Source organism: Panthera leo, chromosome A3 (genome assembly GCF_018350215.1).
Source record: "Panthera leo isolate Ple1 chromosome A3, P.leo_Ple1_pat1.1, whole genome shotgun sequence".
NCBI classification, from domain to species: Eukaryota; Metazoa; Chordata; class Mammalia; order Carnivora; family Felidae; genus Panthera; species Panthera leo.
Window position 1 is genome coordinate 104723389 of NC_056681.1, and position 18756 is coordinate 104742144.

The 18756-nt window shown below is 47.1% G+C and overlaps 1 protein-coding gene across 1 annotated transcript in view; it reads right to left on the reverse strand.

Annotated features, from left to right (window-relative positions):
• The window catches only part of SNRNP200 (small nuclear ribonucleoprotein U5 subunit 200), a 28956-nt gene extending 20115 nt beyond the window's left edge, over positions 1-8841 (reverse strand). The window contains exons 1-11 of the mRNA XM_042933119.1: positions 8680-8841; positions 8003-8166; positions 5474-5645; positions 4572-4764; positions 4033-4088; positions 2094-2192; positions 1568-1720; positions 1359-1458; positions 1037-1173; positions 365-448; positions 86-259 (exon numbers count right to left, since the gene is read on the reverse strand). Of these exons, the coding sequence (XP_042789053.1) occupies positions 86-259; positions 365-448; positions 1037-1173; positions 1359-1458; positions 1568-1720; positions 2094-2192; positions 4033-4088; positions 4572-4764; positions 5474-5645; positions 8003-8166; positions 8680-8724 (1377 nt within the window). The 5' untranslated portion in view covers positions 8725-8841. The remainder of the gene's footprint in view (positions 1-85; positions 260-364; positions 449-1036; positions 1174-1358; positions 1459-1567; positions 1721-2093; positions 2193-4032; positions 4089-4571; positions 4765-5473; positions 5646-8002; positions 8167-8679) is intronic.
• Between the last annotated feature and the right edge of the window lie 9915 nt (positions 8842-18756).

Here is an 18756-nt window from a genome sequence, read left to right on the forward strand (position 1 = left end):
AAGGTCACATTTTGGCCAATGGGTTGAAATCCAAACTGGAAGGAAGATGAACTGAGCAGAAAACTGAGAAAAATAATTCACTCACTTCTTCTGAACCAAAGGGCTTGGGCTTCAGAGCAGGCACATGCACCTCTTCATAGCCCTTGCGCTGGCGACGGAAGGACCCATCAGGAAGCTGACAACGTTTATTGGCCATGAAGTGGCTCCCCTGGGTAAAAACCAGGTCCTCCAAGTCCAGAACCTGACGCGGAGCCAGTGCCTGGGAAGATGGGGGTAAAAAAACAAATACAAAAAAAACACAGTGAACAAGGTGAACAACTAAGTTTTCCATCCGGCATAGCCTTAGAAATGACCCAATACTTACCTCTCCACCCTGGTCCAGATCCATGGTTTCCAAGTCTGTGTCCATTCGGGACTGTCGTACTCGCTCTCTCCGAGACCTTTCCTCCTGTGACGGGGAAAGATATAAAGTAGCAATTATTCACCGTTGTAGGTTCTGGTCCCTTCCAACCCCTGCTTAGCGAAGCCTGACTCACAGGTGCTGACCAGTAAGTCTCCAAACAGAAAGAGGGCCCTTTATGTTCAGACATTTGCCACAGGGACCATCAGAATGATGACAGCAAACAGCTTTAAAGGGACAATGCACAGCGCAGGGATTTCAAAAGTAGACATTCAGCAATTCAGCATCAAGGGCTATCCCTACAGGTAGAAGCGTGGGTTCTGTGTTCAGCCAACACATGTGTTCTGTCCAGCATTTTCAGTAGATACCATGATTTATTGTGTAACCAAAGAGTGAACCGTCCATGGTGCTGGTGAAGACCATGGGAAGTCAACAGTCTCTTGACCACACCAATGTCAATGTGTAGATTTTAATCTACACCAGTGACAAACCTCAAAGAATTCAGAGAAATTACTTCTTCAATTCCCTTTTCTAATAGGAATTCAGCTCTACGCTACAATCTTCTAAATGAGGTCTCCTTTCCAAATCAAACAGTCTATCTCCGGAATCAGACAGATAAACCAACCCAGCCCTTACCCGGATCAGATCCTCCTTCTCGGTCTCATGGAGCTGGTAGAGGAACTTGGAGAGCTCTGGATCAGCTTCCATCTTTCCCATGATCCTTTCCTTTTCCGCTTCACTCTGTGCACTGGCCAGTAAGGTGCAGTATAAAACTGGCAACAGCAAAAGGAAGAAAGGGAAGGTGAGAAGAAGGGGGTAAGGTAAAATCAACCTTCAACCTTGGGGGAGGAAGCAAACTAAATGAAAGAAGCGCTGAAGCTATGAAAATTAACAAAGCCTCCATCACACATGCACACACACCACGTATATGCTCCAGAAGAGACCACTATATACTCACTCATCATCCTGTGCTGTCGCAACACTTTAATAAAATCAAAAGTGTTGAAACCAAGGAGCAGAACCAGCTGGTTCTCACATTCCCGATCATCACTGGCCGTCTGCAGAGAGAAGGTAACACCATGATTAAGGACGCAGCCATCTGCTTCCATCCACCGTCCCATCTGCTAAGATACATACAATGAACACAAAACAACGTCTTGGCTGTACCTTCAAAATCTCCAACACTTCATCTGCCTTCTTCTGTGACACAATGGCATCATCATAGAAGCGACTGAGCTGCCGCTGTAGCCAAAATGCATCGATATCCCGAGGATGCAAATCCTTCTTCTTAGAACTCATCAGTTCCCCCGACGCTACAAGCTACAAAGGTAACCAGGCACTTAGCTCACACCATGTCTGTCTGCACCAACAGCTTTCTCATCATCCTACAACAACGTTCTACCTGCCACCCATAGCCTACGATCCTTTGAGGACTTTCCAGAAGGAAAAAACAAAACTCTGCTACATTGAGCTCAGGAGCATACCAAACTAAGATTTCACCAACACATGCCTTTGGAAAGGAGAATGAGTGACTGAAGTCTTAAGAAAATCAAGACACTGCATGTTTATTACGGCTCCTATAAAAGGGTAGCTTGGTAAGTGATATATAACAGGACCTACATATGAGAAACAAATGCTACACCCAGAAATCCCCTGACCTTGCAGCAATAGGCAAAAAACAAACCGTACTTACATTAGCTGAAAGGGTGCAGCGCACCACGGCCTCATCCCCTTCCATGTCATCATCAGATGCCTCTTCTCGAACTTCCCCATACACATCTTCATCACCTTCCTACAGAAACAGCCCAACCCCAACTCATGATTTGGAAGTGACTCTGGCATCACCACAGAACTTCTCCCCTCAATCACTTAATATTGGATCCATGGTTAGAGCAATGGTTGGGGGAAGGGGGAGGTAACCAATAGCTTACTGGAGCCAGGGTCAGTCTTACTCCACAGTACATTTAATTGAATGACCTCATTACTCTTAAGTCCACTTGGCATGGATTCATTCGATGCTTCTACTCTCTCTTCTGCTTCTCCTCTTAGTTTACTAAACTCCCTTAAATTTATTTTTTGCGAGAGAGAGAGGCAGAGAGAGGAAAAAAGAGAATCCCAAGCAGGCTCCACACCACCAGTGAGAAGCCCAATGCGGGGCTCAAACTCACGAACCAGGAGATCATGACCTGAGCCAAAGTCAGATGCTTAACTGACTGAGCCACCAGGCGCCCCAAGAAATTCTGATTAGGTGGTAAATCTCAGTGGCTGCTGCAATTGTTACTTTAACAAACATGTACAAAATATGCCTGTGCTCTTGGGCAAAAGTGCATTCTTTTAAAACTGGCACAGGAGCACCAGGGTGGCTCAGTTGGTTGGGTGTCCAACTTCGGCTCAGGTCATGATCTCACAGCTCATGGATTCAGGCCCCATGTCAGGCTCTGTGCTGAGGCTCGAAGCCTGAAGGCTGCTTCAGATTCTGTGTCTCCCTCTTTCTCTGCCCCCCACCCCCATTCATCTCTCTCTCTCTCTCTTAAAAATAAATAAGCATTAAAAAAATTTTTTTTTAAATGGCAGGACACAATACTGAAAATTGGAAAATTATCACAATAAATTAAAACGCAGTAAAACAGGGGCGCCTGGGTGGCTCAGTTGGTTAAGCATCCCATTTCGGCTCAGGCCATGGTCTCGCGGCTTGTGGGTTCTAGCCCTACATCAGGCTCTGTGCTGACAGCTCAGAGCCTGGAGCCTGCTTCGGAATCTGTGTCTCCTCCTCTCTCTGCCCCTCCCATGCTCATGCTCTCTCACTGTCTCAATAATAAATAAATGTTTAAAAAAATAAGTAAATAAAATAAAATGCAGTAAAACATGGTAACGTATGCCCTCAATGGAGGTGCATGCTGTACTTTTTGTCTTTTTGCTGATCCACATAATTTATTTTAAATTATTATATGTTTAGGGGCACCTGGATGGCTCAGTCAGTTGAGTGTCCGATTTCGGCTCAGGTCATGATCTCACAGTTTGTGAGTTCGAGCCCCACGTCAGGCTCTGTGCCGACAGCTCAGAGCCTGGAGCCTGCTTCGGATTCTGTGTCTCCCTCTCTCTCTCCCTGCCCCTCTCCCGTTCACACCGTTTCTCTCTCTCAAAAATAAATAAACAGGGGCGCCTGGGTGGCTCAGTCGGTTAAGCGTCCAACTTTGGTTCAGGTCATGATCTCGCAGTTTGTGAGTTGAGCCCCACATCAGGCTCTGTGCTGACAGCTCAGAGCCTGGAGCCTGCTTCAGATTCTGTGTCTCCCTCTCCCTCTGCCCCTCCCCTGCTCATGCTCTGTCTGTCTCAAAAATAAATAAAACGTTAAAAAAAAAATTTTATAAAACAAAAATAAAAAATTTTAAAAAACCAAATTATTATATGCTTACATTTGTAAGTTCAAATTTGCTTTATAAATCCCTAAAGACAACCGCAGCAAATTCTTAGCAACATAATATTTATGCCTGAGTTAGACATCCATAAAACAAACACCGTAAAATTCATCTGGCTTCAGTTAGGAAGCTTCTTTACGCCAGAAGTGGTCCCCTCACCTTAACAATTTCAAAAAATAAAAACAGACTGCATCCATTTGCTTTATCACTCACCTCCTCATCAGACTCAAACTGAACATTCACACCATACGTCTCATCAATGTTGTCATCTGCAACGGTAAGAAGTAAGAAAAAGAATAGTGAATTAGTGTAATGAGGCACTTTGGAGCTAATTCCTCCCCAACTGCCTGACTTGCCTGTCATCAGCATAGATCTATAGTCTCAGGACCCACAGACTAAGACACTTAATGTAAGAGAGCCATCCACATTGCCACCTCTGAGGCCTTCTCCAACCTGCCAGTTCTGGATATGGCCCTGCATCGCCTGCTCAACCACCCGAACGTGCCACACTCCTGCCCCCACACAGGCTCTGCCCAAGTTTTCCCCCAGGTTCTATACAAAAGGGTCTTAAGAGTAAGAAATGGCTGCTGTATCTAGGGATTCTGATTCACCAATCACAACTCTTCAAACACCAAAGAGGTTACGAGAACTCACTGACACATGCAGAGGTTTTAATGACTGAGGTTAGAAGATCAAGTTTAGAAGTCAAAAGCAATCATTTAATAAGATAAGGACATAAAGAACTCAGTTACCCATATTCTGGATTTCCTTGTCTCCACCATAGTCTGTGATCTTTTTGCCCAAGTTCACTAGCACATGGTATCTGGTATCATCTGTCTGACCCAACAGCAGGTCAATCTCCTTTCTCCTTTCCTTGTCCCGAAGCTTTTCATTCTTTAGAACAGCTAGAACTTCATCAGCTGCCCCACAAAGGATATCACGTGGCTAGAGGCAAAAAAAAAAAAAAAATTTTAGAACAAGATCTAGAACATCACCGACCAGCTTCATGTGACAACAGGATGTGAACAGCCATGCCTCTTTAAACCTTGCCTACCAGATTCTGACTACTTTCATCACTACTAATAAAAAATGCCACAACTGAAGGAAGACCCATCTGTTTTTAAAAAGATTAGGTAGGTGGTCTTAAGAGGCAGGACCCAGATTCCACAAGTCTGGCACATTTCTACAGGTGGCAGAGGCGCTCCTCAATGCTCCTCTAGCCCACCAAACTTTTGGTAATTCTTTACCCTCACCAGAGCCTCTGAGATGCATAAAGACCCTTAAACTAATCACACATATATAATGCTCAAGAGCACAAATTTCAGATATAGAATATCCGGGCTCCTATGGTGGCCCTGCAACCTCTATCACGTAGGAAAATTACTTAACTATTCTTTGCCTCATATCTCTCGCCTGTAAAATGAAAAATAAATATTAACAGGGCCTAGTCACAGAGCTGATGTCATAGAGGACTGAAAAAGAGAAAACACGTAAAGTGCTATTCCACATAAAGCAAGTGCTCAGTAAATATTAGCCACTTCCACAAACTGCTATCGTCCGCAAAGAAAAATCCACAGTCAAGGTTCTTCTGATACTTCCCAGTTGCAATTCTCTCCCTCTCCAAACACATGGTTTCACCCTCTGGCTTCCTCACCTGGTCCCCAAGGGCAGCCTGGATGAAGCTGAGTAGCACCTCATAGGTCTCCCGTGTCTCTTTAGTCTTGGGCTTATAGATGATGCCCACCATCTCATCGATGCCCTCCGAGAGCAGAGTATAACCCTTCATCTTGTTAATGTCATGTCGGTCCTCATCACGCTTTCTTCGCCTAATGAACACATGATATTGAAGAGGTAGAATCTCCCCACAAAGGCAAAACTAAATCAAGCCTATCCTCTTCTCCTCAGCTTCATGGCACACAGGTAATGTTTAAAAATATGAATCTATACCTCAGCAAATGATTCCCACTTGGCCAGGTTTATGCGGAAAAAGTAACAAGAAGGGAATCCTCTGTTATTCTCTCACTAAACACACTAAATGTTGCAATGAGACAGCCTCCTCACTCACTTGAAAAAGGACAACCCTTTTTGGGTTGTTGGCATAACACTACAATCGAATTTCAACTGGCCACACCTCAGACACAGTTTCTTTTTCTGGCCAGAGAAACTGAGGATCCAAAGGAATCTACTACCATTAATTCTCAACAAATTATAACAAATCTGTAAAGGAAGCCATACTCTGCAAGGTAAAGAAACCATGATGTATTTATTCACTTCAAACGTAAATAATCAAGGGGTGCCTGGCTGGCTCAGTCGGTAGATCATGCAACTCATGATCATGGGGTTGTGGGTTACAGCCCCATGTTGGGTGTGAAGATTACTTAAAAATAAAATATTTTTTTTAATTTTTTTTTTTTTTAAAGAGAGCAAGAGAGCACGCATAAGCAGGGGAGGGACAGAGAGAGAGAATCTGCCATCAGCATGGAGCCCAATGCGGGGCTCAAACTCACGAAACCTCGAGGTCATGACCTGAGCCGAAATTGAGAGTCAGAGGCTTAACCGACTGAGCCACACAAGCACCCCAAAAATTAAATCTTAAAACAAACAAACAAACAAACATAACTAATCAAAACTGGGCCTCTGAATTACTGAGGTTTCATCATTGAAGAGGGAAAAGAGACAGAGATGATCAGAGATTTCAAAACACAAGGATGAGGGGCGCCTGGGCAGCTTAGTCGGTTGGGCGTCTGACTTTAGCTCAGGTCATGATCTTCCGGTTTGTGAGTTCGAGCCCTGTGTCTGGCTCTGTGCTGACAGCTCAGAGCCCGGAACCTTCTTTGGATTCTGTGTCTCCCTCTCTCTCTCTGCCCCTTACCTGCTCACACTTTGTCTCTCTCTCTCTCCCTCTCTCTCAAAAATAAAAAAATAGGGGCGCCTGGGTGGCTCAGTCAGTTAAGCGGCCGACTTCGGCTCAGGTCATGATCTTGCGGTCCGTGAGTTCGAGCTCTGCGTCGGGCTCTGTGCTGACCGCTCAGAGCCTAGAGCCTGTTTCAGATTCTGTGTCTCCCTCTCTCTGACCCTCCCCCATTCATGCTCTGTCTCTTTCAGTCTCAAAAATAAATAAATATTTAAAAAAATTTAAAAAATAAAAATAAAAAATTAAAAAAAAAATAAATAAACAAACAAACAAAAAAAAACATAAAGATGAGGTAAAGTTCAATGATTTTTAAGTTTTGAAATATGTCCCCAGGGGTGCGCAGGTGACTCAGTGGGTTAATCACCCGACTTTGGCTCAGGCCATGATCTCGCAGTTTGTGAGTTTGAGCCCCACGTCAGGCTCTATGCTATCAGTGGACAGCCCACTTCAGATCCTGTCTCCCATTCTCTCTGCTCTTCCCCCGCCTGCGCACACACATGCACATGCTCACTCTGTCTCTCTCTCTCTCTCTCTCTCTATATATATATCTCCCCTCAGAAGTTAAAAAAAGAAACAAAAAACAAAAACACACACAACAAAACCCAAAACGAAACAAAAAACCTGTCTTTCTTACTATGGATGCTTGAGCGTTAATCTATAACGACAAAAGTAGGAAGTGGTCAACAGCAAAAGAAAGAAGTAAGGGTGGGAAGTTCATAATGGAAGAAAAGGAGTTACTGAGACAGAGAACAGCAAGGGTCCTGAAAATATCGTGGAGAAAATTAAGATCCCTCTATGGACCAGAAACACATACGTTAGAAAAAGATCTAAAAGTTTTCTCACTTCAGGTATGCTGATTGAGGCCAAAGACCCTTTTAAGTCTCACGTTCCATTTTTTTTTTTTAATTTTTTTTTTTTAACGTTTATTTATTTTTGAGACAGAGAGAGACAGAGCATGAACGGGGGAGGGTCAGAGAGAGGGAGACACAGAATCTGAAACAGGCTCCAGGCTCTGAGCTGTCAGCACAGAGCCCGACGCGGGGCTCGAACTCACGGACCTTGAGATCGTGACCTGAGCCGAAGTCGGCCGCTTAACCGACTGAGCCACCCAGGCGCCCCTCACGTTCCATTTTTACCTTCACTAAGTTGTTTGATTGCCCCCCGTGTCTCATCTTGCACCAAACATTTCAGCAAAAAAGTTGGTCAAATGCTCAAGCAAAGATGGGACTCTGGATCTGAAAAAAAAATCATTTTCTCCCTGGTACTCACTTGGCTCTTCTTTCCTCCTGCATCTGTGGTTTGGTCCGTTGAGCTTTATCTCCCATCCGGGTGCCCTCCAGCTTCCCAACCAGAGACAGCACCTCTCCTGTGGGTTCATCCCGCCGGGTCCGGTCAATGAGAGAGCGGTCAGCTTGGAGGACAAGATTCGAGTTCTGAAAACATCAAAACACTATGAAAGCTCTGCCACCAGTAAGGCCACTTGTTGTATCACAGGAATACAATTTTGATGATATCAAAATTAGTAAGAACTGGAGCAACTGAGTGCCGACACGCACAGTGGGAATAAGAGGTTTTCCTTAAGATGAAAGAGCGCCATGTGACTGCCCGGGAGGAAAGAGCGATCAAATGAGTGGAATGACCCTTGCGCCTAACACTGCCCGTTAATAATCCACCTCTGGGAAAAGCGTTGGGTTCGCTGGGTGGGGGAAATAAACGGGGGCGGGTATAGCGCTGAGGGGACAGGGAGCAAACACTCCTAGCGGAATTCTCAGCCCATAACACCCGCCCTAGACCCTAGTGGGGCTATTCGTGTCATCCTGTACCCCCCACCTCAGCCCGGGTCTGATTTCCTCTCTGCTTTCGTGGTTCACCTGCAGGCCTTCTGACTTGCCTCCCGCTCCCCACTGGGCTCCCTAGCCCGGGCCCTCCCCCGAGCCCACACGCACCGCCTTGTACTCGTACTGCAGGCTACGGGCGGTCACATCCGCCATGGCCGCGGCTGCCGGGGGGTCTCAGTGCTCAGCTACCCTCACCGCACTTCACGAAACGCCGTCGCTCTCCTCTCCCGCCCGGCCCCAGCGACGCAGGACTGACGCACAGGACAGGCACGGAGACGGGCTCCCTTCCGCTTCCGGGTCGCGCGCCGGAAGTATGGGTGGGGCGTGTCTCCGGAGAGAGTGTGTCGCTCACCCGCGCGGCCTTCTGGGCGTGGCCGGAGCAATCGGGGCGGCGAATCCCGGTACCCCTAGACTCCGGTTCCAGCCACCGCTTGGGACTTAAGACACTCCCCCCCCCCCCACCGTAGGCTTCCGGCCTCGGGCTGCGGCCTTCGGCCTCTTCACATCACCGCGAAACCTACACCTGCCTAACCCAAGAACTTTTCCACGCACTTCTTCCTGACTCTAGCCACTCTCTTGTAAGCCGTACTGGCAAGAAGGGCCTAATTAGCTCCTTTTCCGGTTGAGGAAACTGAAGCACCCAGCGAACGGTTTAAGAGTGTGTGTCTGTGGCGTCTGGGTGGCTCAGTCGGTTAAGAGTCTGACTTCGGCTGAGGTCATGATCTCACAGCTCGTGAGTTCAAGCCCCGCGTCGGGCTCTGTGCTGACAGCTCAGAGCCTGGAGCCTGCTTCACATTCTGCGTCTCCCTCTCTCTCTGCTCCTCCCCTACTCACGCTCTGTCTCTCAATAATAAACGTTAAAAAAAAATTGTGTGTGTGCGCGTGCGTGTGAATTACTGGTATCTTCCCTTTGGATTTCAATTATGTTTTTAGCGATTGGAAGAATTGTCCCCCACCCATCCCACCTAAAACCCTTGCATGCCTACAAGACCCTCCTGGATCTGCTGGGGCCTTCTATTTGCTCCTAAATGCTTGTCTCATTCTTTTGCAGAGCCCAAGGAACGTTGTGAAGGTAGCTGCCCTTTTGGTAGGAACAGCTCCTTGAAGTCAGTGACTTAATTCCTTCCTCAAGGGCAAAGCCCCAGGGCCAGGAGGCACTCCTGCCTTCCTACCCACAATGAACTAGTTTTCGCCTGTGGAATGGCAACTAATAACTGAATGGTTATCTCACTTAGAGTCTGTTTGCTTTTGAAAGAGAAATGAAAGGGAAGATGAGTATTAAGCAAAAGGCATTCATCCTCTATAGCAGTGTCCTGGGCCAAATTTGCCCTGCAGGGGTATTTTGTTTGGCTCTGTTGGCTCCTTACTTAAAAACTGGGATAGTTCATGAAAAATCTGGGTTTTTAACATCTATGGAGAAATCAGAATACTGGCCACATGAGACCCACATTCCTACATGGCCTGCATGCCCAGTGCTAGTCAGCAACTTGCTGTCCTTAGAGGATACGCATGCCCCACCCCCCCCTGCATGTAGCTTGCAGCCCTGCCCACGTTTTTGTTTGTCTAACTTCCAGGGGACAGTCAAGTCCTTGCTGCAGCTCTGCTCCTCAGTGGCATTGTGACTTTGAGGTAGCTACCTGGTCTGTCTGGGTGAGCCTCATTTTGTCATCTTTAAAATTGAGGCAATTAAACTTTCCTCATAGGAGTGTTGTGATTAAATCAGGTAGTGTGTTTAAAAGCACCAGTGAATGTATCAAGGTGAGGGCTTACTGAAGGTTATTTAAATCTGAATCCTGAAGACTGACTTTTGTTCTATGGCCATCCTGAGGGTCACCCACCTGTCACAAAAGAAACTGCTATTTCAAGGATTCTTCTTTGCATTTTTTAAGTTTTTATTTATTTTGAGAGACAGAGTGAGCAGGGGAGAGGCAGAGAGAGAGAAGGAGAGAGAGAATCCCAAGCAGATTCCACACCATCCTCAAGAAGCCTGATGCGGGGCTTGAACTCATGAACCATGAGATCATGACCTGAGCCAAAACCAAGAGTTAGAGGCTTAACGGACTGAGCCACCCAGGTGCCCCTCAGTGAAGGTGTCTGTCTGTTTGTTTGTTTGTTTGTTTGTTTTAACATTTATTTGGGGGGGGGGAGGGACAGAGAGAAAGAGAGACACAGAATCTGAAGCAAACTCCAGGCTCTGAGTTGTCAGCACAGAGCCCAACGCAGGGCTCAAACTCACCTACTGCGAGATCATGACCTGAGCCGAAGTCAGACACTCAACCAATTGAGCCACCCAGGCACCCCTCAGTGAAGATGTTTTTTTCAAAAAATTTTTAACAGGATTATCCCCAGAAAGCTGAAGGACCCAGGAGCACCCTGACATGCACAGACCCTTGTGGGGGATGTTTGTTACCAAATTGGGCTCAGCTTTAACTGTCTTCCAGTCTATATGTGCCCCACTGTGCTGCCTCTCTGCAGAGATTCAGAATTCACTACTCCCTAGCGCCAGGCCTGGACACGGGGTTACCCGGGCTCCTGGGCCCTGCATTTCTGTACCTTAAGATCGGTTATTTCATTTAGTTAACCTCTCAAATATTACGTGTGCATTAAACTTTGTGAGCACTTTTAGGGACTCAGAGAAAAATGATGCAGTTAGAACCTTTGAGAAGTTACATAGTCTTGCAGGACAAAGGAAATGTACCAGTAACTGTACCGGTAATTAAAAAGCCTAGCGTAAGGTACCAGAAAAGGAAAAGTCCATATGCTCCCATACCTCCTCACCTTTCCCCCCCTTAACTAAAGCCCCCTCAACACTGCCTCCTGGCAGACAGTCTCTCCTTTGCTCTCCTGCCCACTGCTCCCTTGCAGTGTATCCAATAAACTTCCATTTCAGAAGAAAAAAAGAAAAAAGGAAAAAAAAAAAAAAACTGACTGCAGTCAGTGTCACAAGGGGGCGTTGTGAGAAATCAGAGAAGTCCCTTCTGATTGGAGCGAATGAGCAAGAATTTGCAGCTGTTAAGGACCGCTAGGATTTCAGTAGAGGCAGGGAGTGGGGGAGATTTCAAGGGCATACAGAAGCAGCAAAAGTAGGAAGGTAGGAAGACAGGGATATATTCTAGGAACTGTTAAGAACAATTCAGATGAATGAAGTCCAAATGTGAGGAATGAAACAGTGTAATAATTTGGATAGATATAATGCAGAATCTCTTGAAAAAATAATGCCATTGTAAAGAGCTTTTTATTTATTCTTGGAGACAATAGGAAGCCATACAGATTTCTGGTTTGGGAGGGTTAAGTTTGTTTTTACATCTGTATAGCAGGTGTTTGATTAGAGAGACTAACATTTAGATTAAGCAAAAAAAAAAAAAAAAAAACAACCAAAAAAACAAAAAAACCCCTACCGTGTATCATGTGGCAAGCACTTGTAAAGTGCCACTTTAGCATACGTGGTCTCATTTAATCCCCATACAGCCCTATTAGATATATTTATTTCCCCCATTTTACCAATGAAGAAATCGAGGCCCAGGGAAGATAACTGACTTGCCTGGCCTCACCTGCCTCAAAGCCAGCCTGTCTCATTCCAGATCCTCTGCACAGGGGCTTCCTCACAGAGCTGGGTATGAGGAAGGTCATTCTCACAGTACTAGGCAATGTGTAGGTGGGAGAGTGGGATGTAGGGGAGACAAGAGACAGGGAGAAGAGCTGGGAGGCCATCGAAGAAGGCAGAGCAAGAGGTTAGGTGTGCCTGATGGGGGTTCCACCGGCAGGGGTAATGAAACGTTAGAAATGCGAGTGAAATTCAAAGGCACTTGGTGATTGGTGTATCCAGGAGGCTGTTAGGTTGCCTGAACTCTTGGGTTGGGAAAGAGGAGTGCTGGGTTGCCCAAAAGCTCCCGGTAACTTGCGTATTAGGTAGTGAAATGCCTCCTGACCCAGGATTGAACATTCACATTATAGGGTTTGAGTGAGGCTAAATTAAACGACTCCAGTAAACACAGTGTCCTATGTGGAGAAGGGATTCAGTAAATCCCATGTGCCTAGAACAGTAACCCAGTAACGCACACTTTTGAACTACTCCATTCATTCACTTCTTCATTCAGCAAAATTTTATTGTGTCCTATGTGCCATTCACCACGCTAGGTTCCAGGGCTGTATCAGCAACAAGTCAGATATTATATGCACGTGCACGTAAGATTTAACCATGTAGTGACATAATTTATTTTCTAATTAATTTATCTGGTGTATGTTTCTCAACGGGATCAGCTGCCTTTCCAGGTCTTCACCTTAGGAAGCAATGCCCTGGCATTAACCAAGAGGCAGTTTGATGTGGTGATTAAAAGCATGGACTCTTGTGTCAGACTGCTGGGGTTCAAATCCCAGCATCCCCCTTACCAGCTGTGCAATCTTAGGCATCACTTGTGGAACGGAGATCGTCTTACCTACCGTAGGCTTGCTGGGCACCTAGAACTCCACCAGGAAGTAGAAAGGATCAAGTGTTGTCCAACACAGCTGCATTTCTCAAAAGCATTTATGAAGTACTTTGTGTTTGGAGGCAGTTTGTGACTCGAACACAGGCGAATGGTCTCATTTTTTTTTTTTTTTTTTTTGTCATATCCTTGCTTTACTATAAATGGTCTTACCTGATGGCCCTGCCACACAGCTAACTTGGTTCCGAATGACTGTTGGCTCTTTCCTAGACTCTACCCCCCCTCCCCCCCCACAAAGAAGATAACAGTTTGCCAGGATCAGGTGCATCCAGTAGCACGGTTGTAGGTTGGGTGGCTGTGCCAGAATGTTCTGTGTTTGGGGCCACATTGTCAGGCCAAGCGTGTGACCTCACCAGGTGACTTATTTGCAGGGCTTCCTGAGAACTCATGTGATGCACAGGTTGCTTGTTCAGAAATGAAATGGTGTCCTAACTATATATAAACATAGGCAGTCGTCATATGTCAAGGCGTGGCTCATACTGGTTCTGTGATGGAACCATTCCTAATGAGGCGGCCGGTGGCCTGCAGTTTTGAGGACTGGCTTCTGCCACAGATGGAGGACAGACTCGTGTAGCAAAGCTGACTCTCCTGCTTGTACTGGGCAGTACCTCTGCTAGGCTTTCCCTTCCCTTCCCTACCATCCCATTCCCTCCAATTCCCATTGCAGAGCAGAAGTTTCTTTTATTAAATTTTTTTTTTTTTTTAACGTTTATTTATTTTTGAGACAGAGAGAGACACAGCATGAACGGGGGAGGGGCAGAGAGAGAGGGAGACACAGAATCAGAAGCAAGCTCCAGGCTCTGAGCCATCAGCCCAGAGCCCGACGTGGGGCTCGAACTCGTGGACCGCGAGATCGTGACCTGAGCTGAAGTCGGACGCTCAACCGACTGAGCCACCCAGGCGCCCCCAGAAGTTTCTTTTAAAAGAAAGCACGGGGAGGCCTGGCTGGCTCAGTCAGAAGAGCACGCAGCTCTTGATCTCAGGGTTGTGAATCCAAGCCCCACGCCGGGTGTAGAGATTACTTACATAAACTTAAAAATGAATGAATGAAAAAAAAAATGAATGAATGAATGAATGAATGAGAGGGATAAAGGGAGACACAGAACATACCTGCACTGCATGTTGCTGCATTCTTGCCCATCTTCCTCTCTGGGCCCTGATTTTCTTTCATCTTGGCAGCTCTAAGTCCGTGCCCATTAATCTCTCCAAGCCCCGGACTGCTGGTTGGGACGAAAGCCAGATCCCAAGCCCCAGTCACTTTTTCCTGAAGCACCGTGGCCTTCAGCACGGACGCAGTACTTGCCAGGCGCTTGTGACTGGGCCCAGGATGAGGAGGATCGCCAAGCGCAAGCTCTTCCCAGGGACAGACACCAGCAGCGGAGGGCAGGCTGAGTGAAGAAGGCTTGGAATGCTGATTCCTGCCAGAGACCCATGTGCCGAGGAGATGGGCAACGAAAGCATACCAGTGTGCCCCATCACACTGGTACCTCAGAAGCCGCTTGGGGCTCCTCTCCACGTGCTCCTCTCCCCCTCTCTCCACCAGAGGTAAACCCTTCCCTGACTTTTATATTAGCCATTCTCTTGCTTTTCTTCGTAGTCTTACTAGTTACGTAGGATCTCTAAACAACGTATTGCTCAGTTTTAAGAAAATGAGTAGCAAACACCATACCCCACTGTGCAAAGAAAGGGCAATTTGGTCCCAATAGATGGAGCATCAGAAGGTCAAAGCAGAATGTCTGCATCAGAGGCTGGCCTCGACTCCCCTGAGCATCTATGGGGCCACGCCAGGCAGTGAGTGGGCGAGGCCACAAAGGAGGCCTGGAAGCACGGGGTTCAGGGCACTTGGGCACCTAGCAGGGTCTTGGTGTGGACCAGTACAGCTTCTTGGAAAGGGGTACGTGTGAGGGTTGTTCTGTTGTCTTTTAAACATTGTATGACCCATGGGGCGCCTGGGTGGCTCCATCGGTTGGGCGACCGACTTTGGCTCAGGTCATGACCTCACCGTTCGTGAGTTCGAGCCCTGCTTCGGGCTCTGTGCTGACAGCTCAGAGCCTGGAGCCTGCTTCGGATTCTGTGTCTCCCTCTCTCTCTGCCCCTCCCCTGCTCATTCTCTGTCTCTCTCTGTCTGAAAAAAATAAAAATAAAGTATAAAAAAAAAAAAAGATTTTCTCTCTTCTTTCTGGGCCCCCAAATTGTCATGTGTGGGACATACCCAGCGACCCTCCTGAGTCCTCTCCATTCTTTTCCAGCCGTTGGCATTTTTACTCCAATTCGGGGACATTGCTTCTGTTTTATCCTTCAGTCTCAGTAGCACCTGCCACACCGCACACCCCTCATTCCACATCCCTGCGTCCCTTGTCAGCCTGGAACACCTGTGGCAGGTCTCAACCCTTCAAGGCAGACGGCCGCCACCTCTTCCTCAAGGCCTCCCTGGGCTTCACCTTCAGGGTCAGTTGAACATTTACCAGTATCTCACCGAAATAGGTGAACAAATATAAATAAAGCCTGTTTCAAAGAGAAGCATGAAGAAAGGATTCTAGAATCCTTAGAGATGAGACCTACCCTGTGCCAGCTCTGAGGTAATCATCCTGATGAAGTCCGGGGGTGACAGTGGGGTGATCCGGAGCCGACGGCCAAGAAAGAATTCTCGAAGACATCCTTGGTGCAAAGAGGCGACTTTATTAAAAGCACAGGGACAGGACCTATGGGCAGGAAGAGCTGCATGGGGTTGTGACGGATAACTCATTATATACCCTCAGGTTGGGAGGGGGTCAGGGATAGAGTAAGTCTCTAAGGTATTTGGGAAGCAAGGTTTCCAGGACCTTGAGGGGCTAGCTGTTGCTAGGGAAACACCATTTATTACCTTTTAGTAAAACCTCAGGCATAAGACCCTTCAGATGTATATGGGGGGGCCATAAGCTTGGAGGATGATTGCCAGCATGTATCTTGGGGCAGTTGAGATAAAGGAAGTAGACTTAACAGGATCCTCAAGGTTGGGATAATGTTAAGCCAAGGTTCTCTTTTGCCCCTAGCATAGTGTCATCATCGAGGCAGCTGAGTTCCTAGAGAAGGTCACTCTGCTGGTCCTAAGGACTTGTCAATGGGCTACAGTCAGTAAGGAAATTTAATTTTACATTTGCCTTAGTTTCCCGCATCATCATGGCAAGCGCTTAAACCCCGTTCCTTTGTTCTTGGGTAACCAGGCGTGTCCGAGGACTATCACACACATTCCACCTGTGATGGGGGTGCTGTTAGCTTGTATTTTGCCCTCAGCTTGCCCCCCACGCTCCCTCATCAATCCCTCAGCTCCAACCCACCCTCTATTCTGTGCCACTCTGCAAGCCCCATTTCTGCTTTGCCAGCCACTCCCAGCCAGGTTATGCCAACGGGAGGCACTTGAACGAGACTGCAGGGCTGGAGAAAAAAGGACTCGCTCCTTCCTGTCCGCTTCCTGATTCTGTGAGCATCACCCAGCGGTGCTTCCTCATGTCAGTAGCGGCCCACCGATCTTCCAGCACCCAGCATCAGCTTCGCCATGTCCCCCTTAGACACCATCGTTAGCTGGGCAGCACCCTTCCTCAGGGGCCAGTTTCTGCTCTGCAGAGCCCTCTTCGAAGTTTTCCTTTGGTCCTTTTGTTTTCCCAGCCCTGGGGCCACTGTTTGCTTCTAGCAGTTGCTACTTTAGATGCCCTATATACCTAGCAAACAGTTCTTTATAGTAAGTTCTTTATTCATGTTCTAGGTTTCTGTCTCCTGACTAGATCCTGTTACAACTCCCATCTTTATTTTATAGAAACTGTATTTTACAGGAGGGGACTGCAACCCAGAGGGACACTTTTAAGGCAATATCCTGAATTCAGTGTGGGACTGCAACCCAGAGGCAACCCAGATATTTAAGGCAATATCCTGAATTCAGTGTTCTTATTCATCTGTAAGAAGAGGGGATGGTTTCCCAAACGGGGCTTCCATTTTGGCAAAGGAGTAGTTCTCGTGTATTTTTGCCCAGGACACCCCCACTGGTGAGGCTGAGCATTTCAGCCTCGGTGGCTTCATCTGTCTTTTCCACACTGGCTGCATTTCCTCCTGCCACAGGGGGACTCTCCTCCGTTGTTTTTGTGTCCTGATCGCACCTTCAGCAGGAAGAGGGAGGGCATTCTGATGCCTCAGTGTTTCCTTCCAGGGAATGGCCTCCTTCTCCTCCTCTGATTCTGCAGGATTTTTAATTCCTAAGGAACTGTGACCAGATCTCACTTTGGAAAACCCGGTTGTAAATGAACTCCACTCATCCTTATCCAGGAAAAACAATCTCTAATGTTAGGGAAACGATTTCTGTTATGAAAAAGTACTCTGCGCTCGGACTTGGAAGATCTGGAACAGCTTGCTCCCAGAGCCTCCTGACAAGCAGGGAAAATTGGGAAACCGTTCTATTTCCTTCCTGGGGAAGTAAAAAAAAAAAAAATATCTTGTTTAGCAGAGCTCCAGAAGGAAACTTTCCGTTCAGGCATCCCCAAAGGACAGAGGAAGTTTATCTTCATTGGAAATGCGACCACTCCCCCCCCCCCCCCCCCACACACCACAGCTCGTAGTCTGAATTATCATTGCAGAGAGGGTGCAAGGACATCATAAGCAAGAAGAGACACTTAATCCAGAATGAACAGTGTTGAGATATCAACCCACTGAGAGAGGTACTACGTGGCCTATGACAGAGACACAAATGCAGCACTGTCCCATTTAACCTGACAAAGGTTTTTTTCCCTCTGATTTGAGACTTTGTGCATATGGAAATCTTACAAAGGTATGCAAATGAAATCGCCTTTTCCTTCAGAATTTTATTTTATTTTATTTATTTTTTTTTTTTGAGAGAGAGGCCCTATGAGTGAGGAAGGGGCAAGGAGAGAGGGAGACACAGAATCCAAAGCAAGCTCCAGGCTCCGAGCTGCCAGCACAGAGCCCAACGCGGGGCTCGAACCCACGAACCGCAAGATCATGACCTGAGCCAAAGTAGGACGCTGAGCCACCCAGGCACCCCATGTCATAAATCATTTTTATTTTTAAAAAAATTTTTTTAACATTTATTTTTGAGACAGAGAGAGACAGAGCATGAATGGGGGAGGGGCAGAGAGAGAGGGAGACACAGAATCCGAAGCAGGCTCCAGGCTCTGAGCCATCAGCCCAGAGCCCAACACAGGGCTCGAACTCATGGACCGCGCGATCGTGACCTGAGCTGAAGTCGGACGCTCAACCAACTGAGCCACCCAGGCGCCCCTTTAAAAAAAATTTTTTTTTAACATTTATTTTTGAGACAGAGAGAGACAGAGCATGAATGGGGGAGGGGCAGAGAGAGAGGGTAAATCATTTTTATCAAAAAGAATAAAATGTGATCAACTCAGCACTGTTGGAAGAATCCGAGGCAGCTTGGTGACTGGAGCCCAGAGGAGCACTTTGCTTCTCTAGTCAGCTATGAGCAGTGCATGTGGTACACCTGATGTGCAGATGAACAAACACAGGCTCTTCCTTGCTTTACTGAACAGAATCATCCCTGGGAAACAGGACTAGAGAGGAGTGTATGGGCTTGGCTGGTTGCGCTCCCAGGAGTAAGAGCAGAGCAGGAGAGGCAGCGCTCACCTGGCAGGGGAAAGGCGTGGGGGGCTTCAGCCCCAGCAGGACAGGGATCCTCACTCAGCATCACCGCCTTTTCCTC